This window comes from Mesocricetus auratus, unplaced genomic scaffold (assembly GCF_017639785.1).
Source record: "Mesocricetus auratus isolate SY011 unplaced genomic scaffold, BCM_Maur_2.0 Super-Scaffold_100048, whole genome shotgun sequence".
In the NCBI taxonomy this organism is placed as follows: Eukaryota; Metazoa; Chordata; class Mammalia; order Rodentia; family Cricetidae; genus Mesocricetus; species Mesocricetus auratus.
The window spans coordinates 1,212,564-1,227,271 of record NW_024429225.1 but is presented as its reverse complement, the minus strand read 5'-3'; the positions used below and the strand labels follow the sequence as shown (position 1 = coordinate 1,227,271).

Sequence of the window (14,708 nt, the reverse complement as noted above, 5' to 3'; positions counted from 1 at the left end):
TTGTAAACTTTTTTTCTAGTTTTCCCAATATTTCTTCTTGTTTAATTGCCAAAAGAGCCTACTTAGATGTTTTCACATGTTAATAATTCCCCAACTGATGCCTGCAAGTGCATTCTGATTACAAGGAAATTAGTTCACAGTATTTTCCTGGGGTTTAATGTGCCATATTAATGTTTTTATTAACTGTAGCTGATGAGGGCATTGGTTTCTGGCTTAATTCCAAGGCTCCCTTTGCCTCTCTCCAAAGGAAAAAAATCAATGAGTGGATTTTCTCAGAACTGCATTTTTAATGAAGGAAATGAGATGTATTCCAGTCTCTAATTAAGTATGGTTTGATATGAAAATATAGGTAATATACTTGCATGAATGAAAGAAATTATACCAAGATGAAGATTTGACACTAAGATATTTGGGTTTGGGTTTCCAGAAAGACTTTACAAAATCAAATGAGTCTAAATCTATGTTAGACAATCGTTGATACCAGGACCAATTTCTAGAGCCTCCTACAGTGTTGCAGAGTCCAAGCAGGTAGCCTCTTGGGGGAGGAGGCAAGAAACATGGAATCAACGGAGCAGACTCTGGAGGCAAGTGAGAAGCAAAAAGCAGACTCCTTTGTTGAAGGTATAGGCAGGCCTTTTATAGCCCCTCCTGGGACCCAAGGGCGGTGCCAAGCTGGAACGTAGTGTTGTCTCTCTCCCTGGCCCATGATGTCATGAGGTCAGCAGTCTCTAGGCCTCATGGAAGATTTCAGGTTGGCTCAAGAAGGAAGTTGCAAATACACATTCTTGACTGGCCTAGAGCCAGCTATTAACCTCTTCCTACAATACAGAACATTCAAGATAGAAAAGAAGAAAAGAGTCCTCAAACCAGGAAGCACAGCATTTAAGAGATGAGTTAGAGGTGAGAAGCAGAAACAGCAGCTCTATTCTCTAGGCAGTGATAGAGAGGACAGAGTATACAGTGCCCATCGCCATAGACAAAGCCAAGCTGTTGTCATTCTTGGTAGGAGCCTTCAAAAGCCTGTCTCTATAAGAAATCTAAAGAAATATTTGAATTTTTTCTCTTTCCTTTTTTCCCTTTTTTTCTTTTAACAGAGTCTCACTATGTAGTCTTGGCCAAGAACCCAATTATGTAACCTAGGCTTGCCTTGAACTCAGAAAACTGCCTTCTTCAGTTTCCCTGGTGCTGGAATTGAAAGCATGTTCTAGTACACGCAGACTATTTGGAAGTCTGTAATTGACCATCACTGTGAAAATGAAATGTCTGATTTTCATGAGTCACAGCCTACACTAGTAAGGGTAACTGACTCATCCTTTCCAAGGTCTGAACACTGTTCTACAGCACAGAGAAGTCCAAGGCACAGAGATCACTCTTTAGAAAAAATCTAAGGGTTGAGTTATATCTCAGTTTGGAGATCAAAAACTCAAGAAAATATTCTTCCCTGGCATCTGCAAAGCCCTGGGTTTGATATGTAGCAACACTTAAAGTCCTGCCTGGAAGCACATGCTGTAACTGACACCCTGTCTCAAAAAAAAAACCTTAAACATTTGATTATATTCTGGAAAATCTAGCCTCAAAATTTTCTACAGTAAAAGCAAAGTAAGTGGGTTGTGTGACGGGCAAGAGGTTGAAGAAAAAAATATAATGACAGTTAACAGAAAGATAAGGAGAAAACAAACCACAGTGAACAGGAGGTTGTGCAGGGGGAGCTAGGGACATGGATCAGTCAGTTAGGTACCTGGAGCACAAGAAAAGTACCCGACTTTCATCCCCAATACCCATATGAACAATGGGCATCATGTCACATGAAGTGTGATACGCAAACTTAGTGTCAGCTGTGCACATGACAGAGAGTCCCCGGGGTCTGATGAGTTAACATTGTCACAGGAGTCAAAGTAATGGCATTTAAACTCCCACTACGAATGTAGCTAACAGAGACAGTGTCCTGTCCTTTTCCCAACTGGGCAGAGCCATTGGATACCTAGAGTGCATGGGCAGCCAACACACTCTAATTCATGGACTTCAGGGTTAGTGAGAGATGCTGCCTCAAAAAATAAGGTAGAGCACAATTAAAGAAGACATCCAACAACTGTCTCTGTACATATGCTAGCACACATGCATATGTGTCACATATACGAACATCTACATCACATAAAACTTAACCACACACAGCACAACTTAACCACTCAGAATCCCTCCACTCCCTACTGCTGAGGTGCTTCATGCAAGGGCAGGTTGTGTGGATACTATCATGTGTACAGAGAGCTGAGACTGTGTTATTAACGTGAGTTTGGAGGTCAACAGTCCTTAAAAAAGAGTGCAAGTTCCTACACTTGTCAGAACTCATACTTTGATTCATATCCTCTGTCTCTCATCTGTAAAAATACGCAAAGAAAAACCAGGCAACAAGGCAATGGGGATGTCTGGGGAGTTGTCTCCAAGGCTTGTAACTTGATGGGCATAATTTGTTATTATTAAAAGTTTGGGAGTTGTTAAAACCACTTAGAGCAAGTACTATATAGAAAACTAGACAGTCCACATTAGGTGAGTTTCTACTACAGTGTGATATGTAAACGTAGTGTCAGTTATAAACATGACAGAGTTCCCAGTGTCTGATGAGTAACCATTGTCCCAGGAATAAAAATAATGGCATTTAAACCTCTACCATGAATGTAGCTAACAGAGCCAGTGTCCTGTCCTTTTCCCAAGTGGGCTGAAATGTTTCGGACCCAGAGTAGCAGCTAGCTCACAAGCAGCTCTCCCCCACCTTCAAGCGATCAAGAGTAGTCAGTGCTGCAGGCTAGAGTCTATGTGCTTCATGAAGGAGTTCAGGTGAGCTGGGTTCCCAAGAAAGCCTTCAGTCAGATCTGAGTACTAACAGATGAAAGGGAGACAGACCATTCCCAGAAAGAAGGATGTGGGAGAAAAACAGCCTTCTTAGGAATGTTGCATGCATGTCCCAGTGATTCTGACCATGGCTGGACCATGGTGGAGGCCTCTGTAGAGCAACTGAGGGAAACATGGGGGGGAGGTTATGATGTGGACATCTTGCACACATCAGGAGTGCAGGAAAGAAACAGGTATATTTGGAGAGATACTCTGATCCTTGATCCACTGAACCCCAAGTTATTTTATCTTATTTGAAAATTTAATTCTCCTCTTGGCTTTTGCTATATATTATTTTGACCTTTTTCATCAGCCCTTTGTCCCCAGGCATCTTAACACTTCTTTTAGAGAGTCACACAGTGCTCACTCCAAAGTAAAGTCACTGTGAGCCATCACAGTTGGGACCCAGTTATTCTAAAGATGATCTTGTGAACACAAGTGCTTCATTTCCTGTTAAGGGGATACCTGGGAGAATTGTTAAAGCACTGGAGTACACACTTAATTGTGAGAACACATAGTATCATCTGCCATGCCCTTCAAGCAACACTCAATGCAACAGTATGGATTTCACTCACTAACATTTGAAATGCACGGTTGGAGATGTAGAAATTTAAGCTGTAGTTACAGGTATGTGCATGCTATATATATTGCCTAACATGCATGAAGCCATGGGTTTGATCCTCTGCAATTTGACTGCCTGTAATTTCAGCACTCAACATGATAAGGTAGGATCAGAAATTCAAGGACATCATAGGCCACATGGCAAATGTGAAGCCACCATGCACTATGTGAAAGTTTGTCTTTTAAAAAGCCATGGACTTAACATTGTTGGCATTGTACTGCTTTCTTAAAATTAAGACTTAGCAGGAAGGGCTGGAGAGACGGTGCAGTGGTATGGGATGTCCTTATGTGCTGCTTTTATTGGTTGATGAATAAAGCTGTTTCAGCCAATGGCCAGGCTGAATATACCTAGGTGGGAATTCCAAAGAAAGATAGAGAGGGAAAGAAAGTGGGGTCATGATGGGGGATGTCCTTCTGCATATATGTTTCTCCTGTTGGTTGATGAATAAAATACTGATTGGCCAGAACCAGGCAGGAAGCATAGGTGGGACTACCAAACGAGGAGAAGCCTAGGGAGAGGAAAGCAGAGAAAGGCAGTGAAGAGACGCCATGCTGCTGAAAGAGTAACATGCCAGACCATGGGTAAGCCACAGCCTGTGGCAACACATAGATTAATAGAAATTAAGACAGAGCTAGCCAATAAGAAGCATAAGCCATCAGCCAACAGTTTATAAATTAATATAGCATCCATGTGATTATTTGGGGCTGAAGGGTGGTGGGACGTGGCGTAACAGAACCTTGCATCTACAGGGTTGGAGAAGATGCCATGTGACACTAAGGAAGCAGTATGCAAGGGCATCCCAGGTAAGCTACACCATGTGTGATATACAGATTAACAGAGATGGATTAACCATTAAGAGAGAGCTAGCCAGTAGAAAGCCCAAGTCACTGGCCAAACAATTGTAACTGATATCAAGTCTCAGAGTGGTTATTTCATTAAGCAAATTCAGGGACTCAGTGGGTGGATAGAAACCAGTCCAGTGGGACCAGACAAGACGGAAAAACTCTCCCTAATGCACAGTGGTTAAGTTGTGGTACTTGTTTTTTCAATTCCCAGCGCCAATATGGTGCCTCACAGTCATCCATACTTCTAGTTTCAGGGGATTCAACATCTTTTGGACTCCAGGACACTGCAATTATGTAACATGCAGAATGAGTGTCCAAAAAACACCCACACACAAAATAATAAAATAAAAATTTACAAGAAAAAAGACTTAAAAGGAGAAGGGTATTTATGGTGTTCTGTAGCTGTGGTGGGCAAGGTGAATGGTGTCTGGCTAATGACAGTCCTCTCCGTTCCTCCTAGTTAATGAATCTGATCTGTTCTCTCAGCCTGAAATCCTGGGTGAGGGAATTCTTCACATGCTTATTACACATGTCAGCCTAAGGAAACCACACACACAGCATAGCCAAACCCACAAAACTATGCTTGATATCAATTCAGCTGGGAGGTAAAGGGTGGCCCTGGGCCTCACTCTTTAACCCCCACTAGCTAGAACTCACTATAGCCCAGATTTGCTCCAAACTTATTGCAAAATCTCCTGCTTGGTGCTGGGACTACAAATGAGAACCACCAAGCCCAGCATATGCTGTTGATTATTTCCTCTTCCCAGATACCTTCCCTCACCCAGGTGCAAAGAAAACAGTAACTTATAAATAGTAGCATCCAGAGCTGCTCATCAGAAGACTCCTGAAGCATAAAAGGAAATCTGTGAGCATCCAATTCCAATCGGGCAGCACCTCGTTTTCCTCAGGCTCCCGAGGGCTCCTCCTAACAGCTGGTGCTAATGACTTTCTGCGCTTTCAGCCTTCTGGACATTTGGGGGGCACAGTGGGGACAAGCTGCAGGAAGTCCAGCATGTTGCTGTACTTCCCCTATTTATAGCCTACCTCCTGCTAAATATTGGATTGAGGATACCTCACAAAATAGTTCCAAAACCATGAGATAAAAATAAATACATAGACACTTCATACAGGTGGAGTGTTTAAAACTGTACTTGCTGAATATTTGGATGCAAGCAAACAGAAATCGCCAACTAATCGTCAAGTAACAAGCACTTAAATGGAAAGATCTATGAAGAAATAGTACCTTGGATTCACAGTGTGTTCATGCTCTAGCGGCAGAGAGATGAAGGAATCTTTATCTCTACTTTAAATACAGACACCTAATACAAAAAAGTGAGGCCTGCATCCATGTTGCATGTTCTGGGAAAAGCAATTCAGTTCTCCAAAGAAAGAGAGTGGCTTTAAACTATGGTCTAGAAACCCATTTGGGTACCATCTTCTAGACAGAAAGAATTCAAGCATCTATCAGATGCCTGTATCTAACAGGCACAGGTGTCTGCATCCACATTTTGGACTTTCAATGTGACCATGAAGTTTCTAAGGAAATTCAAGTTTGAACATTGAATTTAAGTCTGATCTCTAAGTGACTTGTAAATGCTGGAAGGTTTCTTTTAAAGGAACACCAATTGTCCTTTAGGAGGTAACTGAGCATATAGCTTACTTGGGAGACTGCTTGCCTACCACACAGAGCTAGGTTTGATATCTGTCTCTGCCCATATCTGGACATGGTGATGCAGTGTATAATCCTAGCATTAGGGAGGTAGAAGTGGGGGGCCAGAAGGCTGTTCTTTCTGGTTACACAACAAGTCAGAGACTTTGAGACCAGTCAGAGTTCACAAGATCCCATTGGGAGAAAAAAAATCAAACCAAAAGTATTAACACATAGAATACCACTAGAAGCAATAAGCGTTTTGGCTCTTGAAGATTCTACTCACTTTCAGGTCCTCCTTTTCACTCCTTTGCATACACAGCAGCTGTCTCCCCACGATGAGACCATCAGTAGGCTCCATCTAGGACAGCTGTTCTGCAGGCAGAGCATCCAGCTATCTTCCATAGCTAAGTGAGCACACAGTAGGCAGCCAGGATTGAGGACCTGGTCTGGGAGATCCATCCAATCTGTTGTCTCTCTTTGTGCTTCCCACACCGAAACAAGGTTTCTTTCTTTCCTCTCATCCCGTACACACATTTAATTGCAATGGTCCTAGCAGCCTCGTAAACGATTTTTTAAGCCACAGCTTACCGTGTCCTTCACGAAGATTCACCGACATTTGCTGTAATGCTCACGCTTCCCGCTTTCTCTTAGAAAGCAACTCTTCCTTGCTGCCATAGTGTCTGTTAAGTATTCTGTCTCAGCTGTGTGCTATTCTAAGTAAACTGGAAATGGAGGATGAGAAGAGAGTACCCTCATGGGGGGGGGGGTAAATGAGTCCACACTATATACCCTTATGTTTTAAGGCTGAGTCTTCCTCACAGTCAAGCTGTCTGTTTCCCTAAGGCCTATGCACCACACTACTGCAATGTACTCTACTTTGCTATCATCCTAAAACTCATTGGTCTCTTTTCCTTCCCCGTTTATCTTGCAAACTACCAGCTAAGGCAGTTGATAAGTGATTCCCTGTGGAGTATAACGCATGAGGAATTTGTAATGAGTTGTCGTACCCAGACAGCAATTCCCCATTTTTCTAGGGCATTTGAGGGCACATTTTTCTGATCTAAGGAAGGCCCTCCTAGAAAGGGAGACAGTAACTACTGGATAGCAATGCACCCTTATAAAGCCATACCTCACAGATGGCTGCCAATTAGAAGCAACGCAAAACAATGGTGATCATTCTGTCCCCTGCTGTGGAATTTCTTGGCCACTAACCTCAATAATTCATGACATGATAATATGTCAGTCTTTCTCCGTCTACAAAACATGGAGCACACATTCAATAGGGTCTCAGCGAATGTCACATAGAAAGCAGACACATGAGAGCTGTCCATGTTTCAGTTGCCAGCACTCATCCTTAGACCATTCACAGAATATTTATAATGATTTCTAAAGGAGCTCCAAAAATGTTCTATTTTCTCAATCAAGGGTCCACTGCAATGTGAAATATAGGCTCTTTGGGAAAAAAAGAAGACCATTTTAATTCTGCATTCAGCTAACTAATGGCTTTTTAAAACCTTATTCCTCTAGAACATCAATCAAATGTTAAAATGGCCAAAACAGTCTCTTCATGAGGAAAGACAAGAATTAATACCACATTTGAGCGTTCACCAGAATCTATGAACTCAATGCATATTTAAAATAAAGATACTAGCTTAACAAGATTAGTTGCTGAATTCTTTAGAGGGTAGAAGCAGCTCAGATACAAATGTACAGGAAATGAAGACAGGGCACACTGGAAATCACTGATGGGACAGTGACTGATGCCCACTCTGCCCAATGCACCCAATGCATTTCCCTGCCTAGTGGACATGTGTCTTAATCTCACCCACTTCTTGGAAAGGTGGATACTGATGGAGGCAGAGCACGCAAAGCAACAGGCCTGTGGCCATGCAGAAGGCAGAATTTCAGAAAACTGGGGTCTGTGGATCTATTGCCTTGTGCTAGGAAGCCATCGATATTTTCTGTTCTTGCTACTTCGTGGGAAATTTAGTTTATGTAAAGAGTTTCCATTACATGTTTATCCGATCCCAACTACCTACCTCAATCTGTTCATTTAAAAAGAATTATATCTGTTTCAGCCTTTGCTTTGGAATATCATTCCCATTATAAAAGCATATGTCGTAGTTTATAAGTAAAATAGCCCACTTAGAAGCAGGTGTGAATCAGTTACCCATTTAAGTCCCTCTTGCAATAAGTGGGATTACTTTGTAAAGGGTTTTAGCATATTTGCACTTTAGCTGATTTGTTTTGAGAAAAAGGTAGACCTAAGATTAAAATGTCTACATGCTGCCTAGTGGTGACATACAGTTCTACTTTCAAAACTGTGCTGCTCATTAAATAGTTACTGGAATGTGCATTTGTTTCTTCTTGCTGTTGTAATAACTTAAGACAAACTTATGGGGCTTAAAACATCACAAACTTATTATGTCATAATTTTAGAGGTCAAAAGTCCAGGATAAGCCTCACTGGACTCAAGTTAATGTTGGCAGAGCTACATTCCTTCTAGAGGTGAATCTATTTTATTGGCTTTGCTATTTTCTAGAGCAGTGGTTCTTAGCCTGTGGGTCACGCCCCCCACAGGGACCAAACGATCTTTTTATAGGGCTCATATATCAGACAACCTCCATATCAGCTACTTACAATATAATGCATAAGAATAGTAAAATTATAGTTATGAAGTAGCAATGGAATAATTTTATGGTTGGGGTTCCACAGCGTGAGGAACTTTGTCAAGGCGTGCAGCCTTAGGAAGACTGAGAACCACTGGTCTAGGGGTTTCAAGCATCCCTTCCCTTGGAGCCTCATTACTCCTACATTTGTCTCCATAATCACATCTCTTTCTCTGACTCCTACACCCTGAGTTTCTTTTCTCTGTTTGTTCGTCTGTGGAGGGATGGGGGTTTTCCTCTATTGTTATTGTTATTGTTTGGACAGGGTCACATGTATCCCATGCTGGCCTCAATCTCTGTCTATAGCCTAGGATGACTTTGAACTCCTCCTGCCTCCTCTTTCAATGTATTGGGATAGCAGGCATACACCATCATGTCCAGCTTGTGCAGTACTGAGATCAAACCTTGGGATTTTCTTCCATGCTAACAAGCACTCTACCAACTGAGTTATGCCCCTAACCTGTTACCTTGAGACCACTCCTCTCCAGACTAATGTCCCTACTCCTATCTCATGATACGTTTCTTTTCCACATAAAGTAAAATATCTAAAGCCTTTGGAGATTGGGCATGTACTTCTTTGAGAAGTCATTATTCCACCAATCACAAAATGTACCAGAAAAACAGGGTCTGACCTGAAGGTTTTGGATCAATTAGTATTATTCCACAGTTAATTTAAAGTTGTAAAGAGACAACTCAGCAAAAAAGTTCGACTAGTAGAATTTTAGACTCCGATACTATTCAATCACAGTCTTTCCCCAGTGGGAGGTGTAGGGAGAGATCTTAGATACCTATGCCGCTGACCACGCCCACTCTGGGAATGGCTACAGGTGCTTGTGGACATGGGAAATTAAGGGCTGTGCAGGAGAATGCCGGCTCTCTTGGGGCTCCGGTCTGGTCTCGGAGAACAGAGAGCCGACTCTTGGTTCTCGCTTTCTCATGTAAGTGATTTCTCCCTCAATAAATATGACAACATACCCTGTGTGGTTCCATATCCCCCGATAGGGAGGAAACCCAGCTTTAAGGAATCACTCCTTGTTTGAGCTTCCACAAACTCTGCAATGCTAACAGCAGTCTAATGACGTGAACTTGGAAAAACAATGATGATGAAACATAAGAAATATCTAGAAAAATAGTCTATAATAAAAAAAAACACCGATATAAAAAAATCCAAAGACAGGAGAGTTGGTTCAGTGGTTAAGAACACTTGCTGCTCTTCCAGAGGACTTGTTTGGTTGCCAGCACCTGCATGGGAGAGCTTATAACTGCCTGTAGCCCCAGCTCTAGGGAATTCAATCACCTCTTCTGACTTCCATGGGTATCTGTACTCTTGTCCACATACCCCTACCCCAGATACACACCATAACCATAATTAAAAATAAAATAAATCTTTAAAGAAACGCTCAAGACTAGGGGAATCAAATAAAAGCTAATAAATGAGGCTGTCAGGGTAGCTCAATGCATAAAGCCACTTGTTTTTAAGCCTGATGACCTATATTTGATCCCCAAAACCCACATGCTGGAAGGAAAGAACCAACTCCCACAAGCTGTTCCCGACCTTGACATGTGGTCTGTGGTGGTTCACACACACACACACACACACACACACACACACGCACACACACACACACACATACACACAGACCACACACACACACACACACTCAAGCACAAATGAAAATAATATATTGAAAGTAAATAAATAAGTTTAAAAGCAGATCGGTGGTTCACTGAGGCAAAGGGCATTGGCTGGATGGTGGAAATGACTGGAAATGACGTGTGTGCCAGCTGTGGAGGAAGAACGTGAGTGACAACCTGCAAACCTGGCCTGTCTGGTGAAGTGGCACACATCTGTAATCCAGCGCTGGGGGAGCTGAGACAGAAGAACCACGAGTCTGGCCAGCCTGGTCTACTACAGAGACCTTGAAAAACAAAACGAAGACCCCCACTTCATTGAAGTGGATGCAATTTACATATATAATATGCAAATCAATACAACAATCTCTTAAAAACTTGACTCCTTTCGATAACAAATTTGCATGTAGGGACATGATTAGAACACAGCCTGTCTACCTTCTCCTGAGCCCCACTGTCCTTCCAAATGCTTATAATAACGTGTACACGGCAACCCCACTTCCTAAGTGAGCAGAGTTCATTTCCTTACTCACAACCCAGGTGCAGATGCTTACCTAGTGCTGCTTGTCTGTTAATTTCCTCTCCATGGGTTATAATTCGGGATATAAGTTCTAGCTGTGGAGCCCAGACTGGCCTCAACTGGCTATATACTTGAGGCTTCCCTCAAACTTGCAACCTCCTTGCCTCCACACCACCATTCCTGAACAGCCTGCTAACTTCTATAGGAAGGTAATCTTTCTCTCATCTCTCTAGCAAAATAGCAGTCTCAAATACTCATCACACTGGATAGCTACACTACAAAGACCAGTGTTTCTTTTCTCACTGCCACGACAGAATATATGGTAGAAACAAGTTAAGGAGACAGGGGATCTAGTCCACATATCAGAAAAGCATGGTGGAGTTCATATCAAGTCAAGGAAGCAGAGTAAGGGAAGGGACTTACGACCACATATAACCTACAAAGCACACCACCACCTAGACATAGAGGGTTTGCTCACTTGCCAGTGTGACAAAATTCATATTCAAGCCATTACAACTATTTAACTGTATATGATACTGCCATATAACACTGCCTTGATATGAGGAGCCACTTCATGTAGAGATTGTTGTATTCGCTTTAGCATGTTTGGTAACAAATTCTCTTTATATTTTTGTATTCTATTTCATTCATTATAAGCCCACTTGTCAGAAGCATTTGAAACAATATATATTTACAAATAAATGTTCATATTATTTTTTATTTTAAATATTTGTGTTTTAATAACTTCATAAACTTTAACACCCTTATAGAACAAATTATATAGTAATATAATTTGCTAATAACTTGTATTAATTTATTATATATTGTATGTATATGGGATAGAGGATCCATTAATATATAGCCCTAGTTGTCTTGAACCTCACAATATAGATGAAATTCACCTGACTCTAATTTTTGAGTACTGGAATTAAAGCTATTTGCCATCACACATGGTCCTTGCATTATGTATCTTAAGTAATTATCACCCAATACCTGATGTATTTGCTCAGAAAATAATTAAGGAAGCACTATATACAAAATTACAAACACTGTTTATAGTCTGGAGAGCCATTCTCCATTGTGACTTCTCCTAATTATGTGCATACCTCATAGCAAACTTCACCTAAACATCCCCTACAATTTTTATGCCAACCTACAAAGTGATAAACCCAGAATTACGTTGAGAGCAATATCCCAAACCAACAACCAAATTTTGAAAGAAATACCTCCAAAGGAATCTCAGTGACTCTTATATTCTATGTTTGCCCCAGATGTTAAAGACTCAGGGTATTTTAGGTACAGGATTTCTTTGGTGGAAAGATCACTCACCACACATGAAAAGAGTGAGTCTCTTAATACCATCTTCACGCAACTAGGAGAAAGGGAGACGTCAGAAGCTTCCTTACGGCAGGAAAGAGGGTGTAGAGATAGGATCCAGCCCATAACCTCAGAGTCTATCATAACAACATGGACCACTCGCAGAAAAAGAGGCATGCGACTGGACACTTGCTGAGTGAGATTGTCTCTATGATGAAAAATCCCAAGCTTCCCAAATGGCTTACCCGGTACCAGTACCAGGGCAAAAACTTCTAGTGTACTAATTCTGATAGGACAGAGGGTGACAAAATCCATTTTATTCCTGTCTCCAGTCCATGTGAACTGTTTGTTTAGAAACCTTGCTATGTGTCCCTCTTCCCATTTAGAAGGCTTCCTTCTAGGAATGAAAAAAAAGAAGATCCTTCCAAAACATCAAGTAACCAGACTGGTAATGGGCAGTGGGGAATTGGAGTCAGTTATGTAGGAACACATATCAAAAATTCTGGAGGAAATAATTGATAATTTCCACACAGATAAACACCCATGACCATAAGCAGATTAGTTTCTCTCTGACATGCCAGTGAATGAAATGAAACCTTGGGAAAGGAAAGAGGCAGTCAAAGGACTTACCAAGACCTTGATTCTGCTGTTCCCACTCCATGGTTTCTGGCACCTGGTAGGTTGCTACCTCTAGTAGGGCCATGCTGCCTGGCTCAGTATCAGGTCCCTGGGATGTGATTCCAGGGAGAGTAATCCCTGGCAGCTCAGTATCACTGTCGAAGTCCTTGTACAAGGTGTCTGCTGCCTTGTCTTCCTCATCTTCTTCCTCTCCCTCCTCTTCTTCATCCTCATCTTCTTCATCCTCCTCGTCCTCCTCATCTTCTACCTCTGGACAAATGGAAATCAGAGGAGAATTTGAAGGTATGCATTGCACACGTACTCAAACACATTAGTCTTTTGAAGTGACACAAACCCTCCCCAATAATCATGTTTGCCTTTAAAAACCAATTGTTAAGTCAACACTGGGCAATTCGAGCTTCATGACATAATGCGCCATCTACAGACCTTGTGTTTCAAACTTTCAGCACCACTGTGTAACTTAAGATAACCGCCACAATGTACTCTCTCATATACGGATTTTAGACATAGATCTGGGGAGTGCCAGCCTACAATCCCATGGCCAGAGAGTTTGGGAAACAGAACCTTCATTCAGTGGCTGATGGAAGCAGAGGCAGACACCCACAGCTAAACATTGAGCTGAACTCAAGAAAGCCAGTAACAGAGAGGGAGGACTGATGACCAAAGGGATTAAGACTGGGCTGGTTTAACCCCCAGAAACAGCTGATCTGACAAGGGTTAGATCTTGAATCCCAGGCTGATGCCTGGGAATCCAGCATGGGACTGATCAAGACCCCCTGAATGTGGGTGTCAGTGAGGAGGCCTAGGTAATCTATTGGGCTCGGGTAGTAGATCAGTATTTATCCTGGGTATACAAATGGACTTCGGACTCCCATCCAACAGTGAGAGATGCACTCTCACCCTGGGGAGGGTTTAGGCCCTGCCCTGGATGAAATGACAGACTATGGACACCCCCATGGACGGCCTCACCCTCCCTGGGGAAATGAGGGTATATTGAAAGTGTTGGTGGGAGAGCGTGGGAGGAGGGGAGGGAAAGGGAGAGGGACCTGGAATTGACATGTGAAGCAACCTTGTTTCTAATTTAAAGATAACTGCCATAATTATTAGGAATTAAAGTTTAGGAATTGGGGCTGTTAGATTTTTGTCATGTGACACAAGCTAGGATCATCAGGGAAGAATGAACCTTAATTGAGACGATGCTTTAATAAGACTGACCCATAAACAGGCCTATGGGACAATTTCTTGATTCACGATTGCTGTGGGAGGGACCAACCCACCGTGTGTTGTGCTATCCTTGGGCAAGTGACCCTGAATTGTATAAAAAAAGCAGGCTGAACAAACTATGAAGAGCAAGTCAGAGAATAAGACTCCTCCTCGCCCTCTGTTTCAGAGTTCTGTGTCCAGGTTCCTGCCTTAAATTCCTGCTTTGATTTCCTTCAAGGTAAAATATGAAATGGACTCAGTCTCTTCAAGTTGCTTTTGGTCAGTAATAGAAGGCAGACAAAGACATGAACAGCGAACTTTTATGTACAAGGCTAAGAAACATTTACGTTTTCTGGAGGTCATAAAATGATTATTTGTTAGAAATTACACGGAAATATCAAAGAACATAAACATTTATTTCCATATTTTTGCATAATATTAAAGAAGAAAATACATTTTTTACAATTTTTAAATTTAAATTAGAAGCAATCTTGTTTTACATGTCAATCCCAGTTCCTTCTCCCTCCTATCCTACCATGCCCCCTGACCAATCCCTATCTCATCCCCTTTCTGCTCCCCAGGGAGGGTGAAGCCTTCCATTTGGAGCAGGGCCTAGGCCCTCCCCTGTGAGTCTAGGCTGAGAGAGTATCCTTCTATGTGGAATGGGCTCCCAAAGTCCATTTGTATACTAGGGATAAACTGATCCATTACCAGAAGCCCCATA

General features: G+C 42.0%; 1 protein-coding gene across 1 annotated transcript in view; it reads right to left on the bottom strand.

Annotated features, from left to right (window-relative positions):
* The window catches only part of Armh4 (armadillo like helical domain containing 4), a 63,878-nt gene extending 50,747 nt beyond the window's left edge, over positions 1 to 13,131 (bottom strand). The window contains exons 1-2 of the mRNA XM_013124995.3: positions 13,116 to 13,131; positions 12,773 to 13,030 (exon numbers count right to left, since the gene is read on the bottom strand). Of these exons, the coding sequence (XP_012980449.3) occupies positions 12,773 to 13,030; positions 13,116 to 13,131 (274 nt within the window). The remainder of the gene's footprint in view (positions 1 to 12,772; positions 13,031 to 13,115) is intronic.
* Positions 13,132 to 14,708: the final 1,577 nt, after the last annotated feature.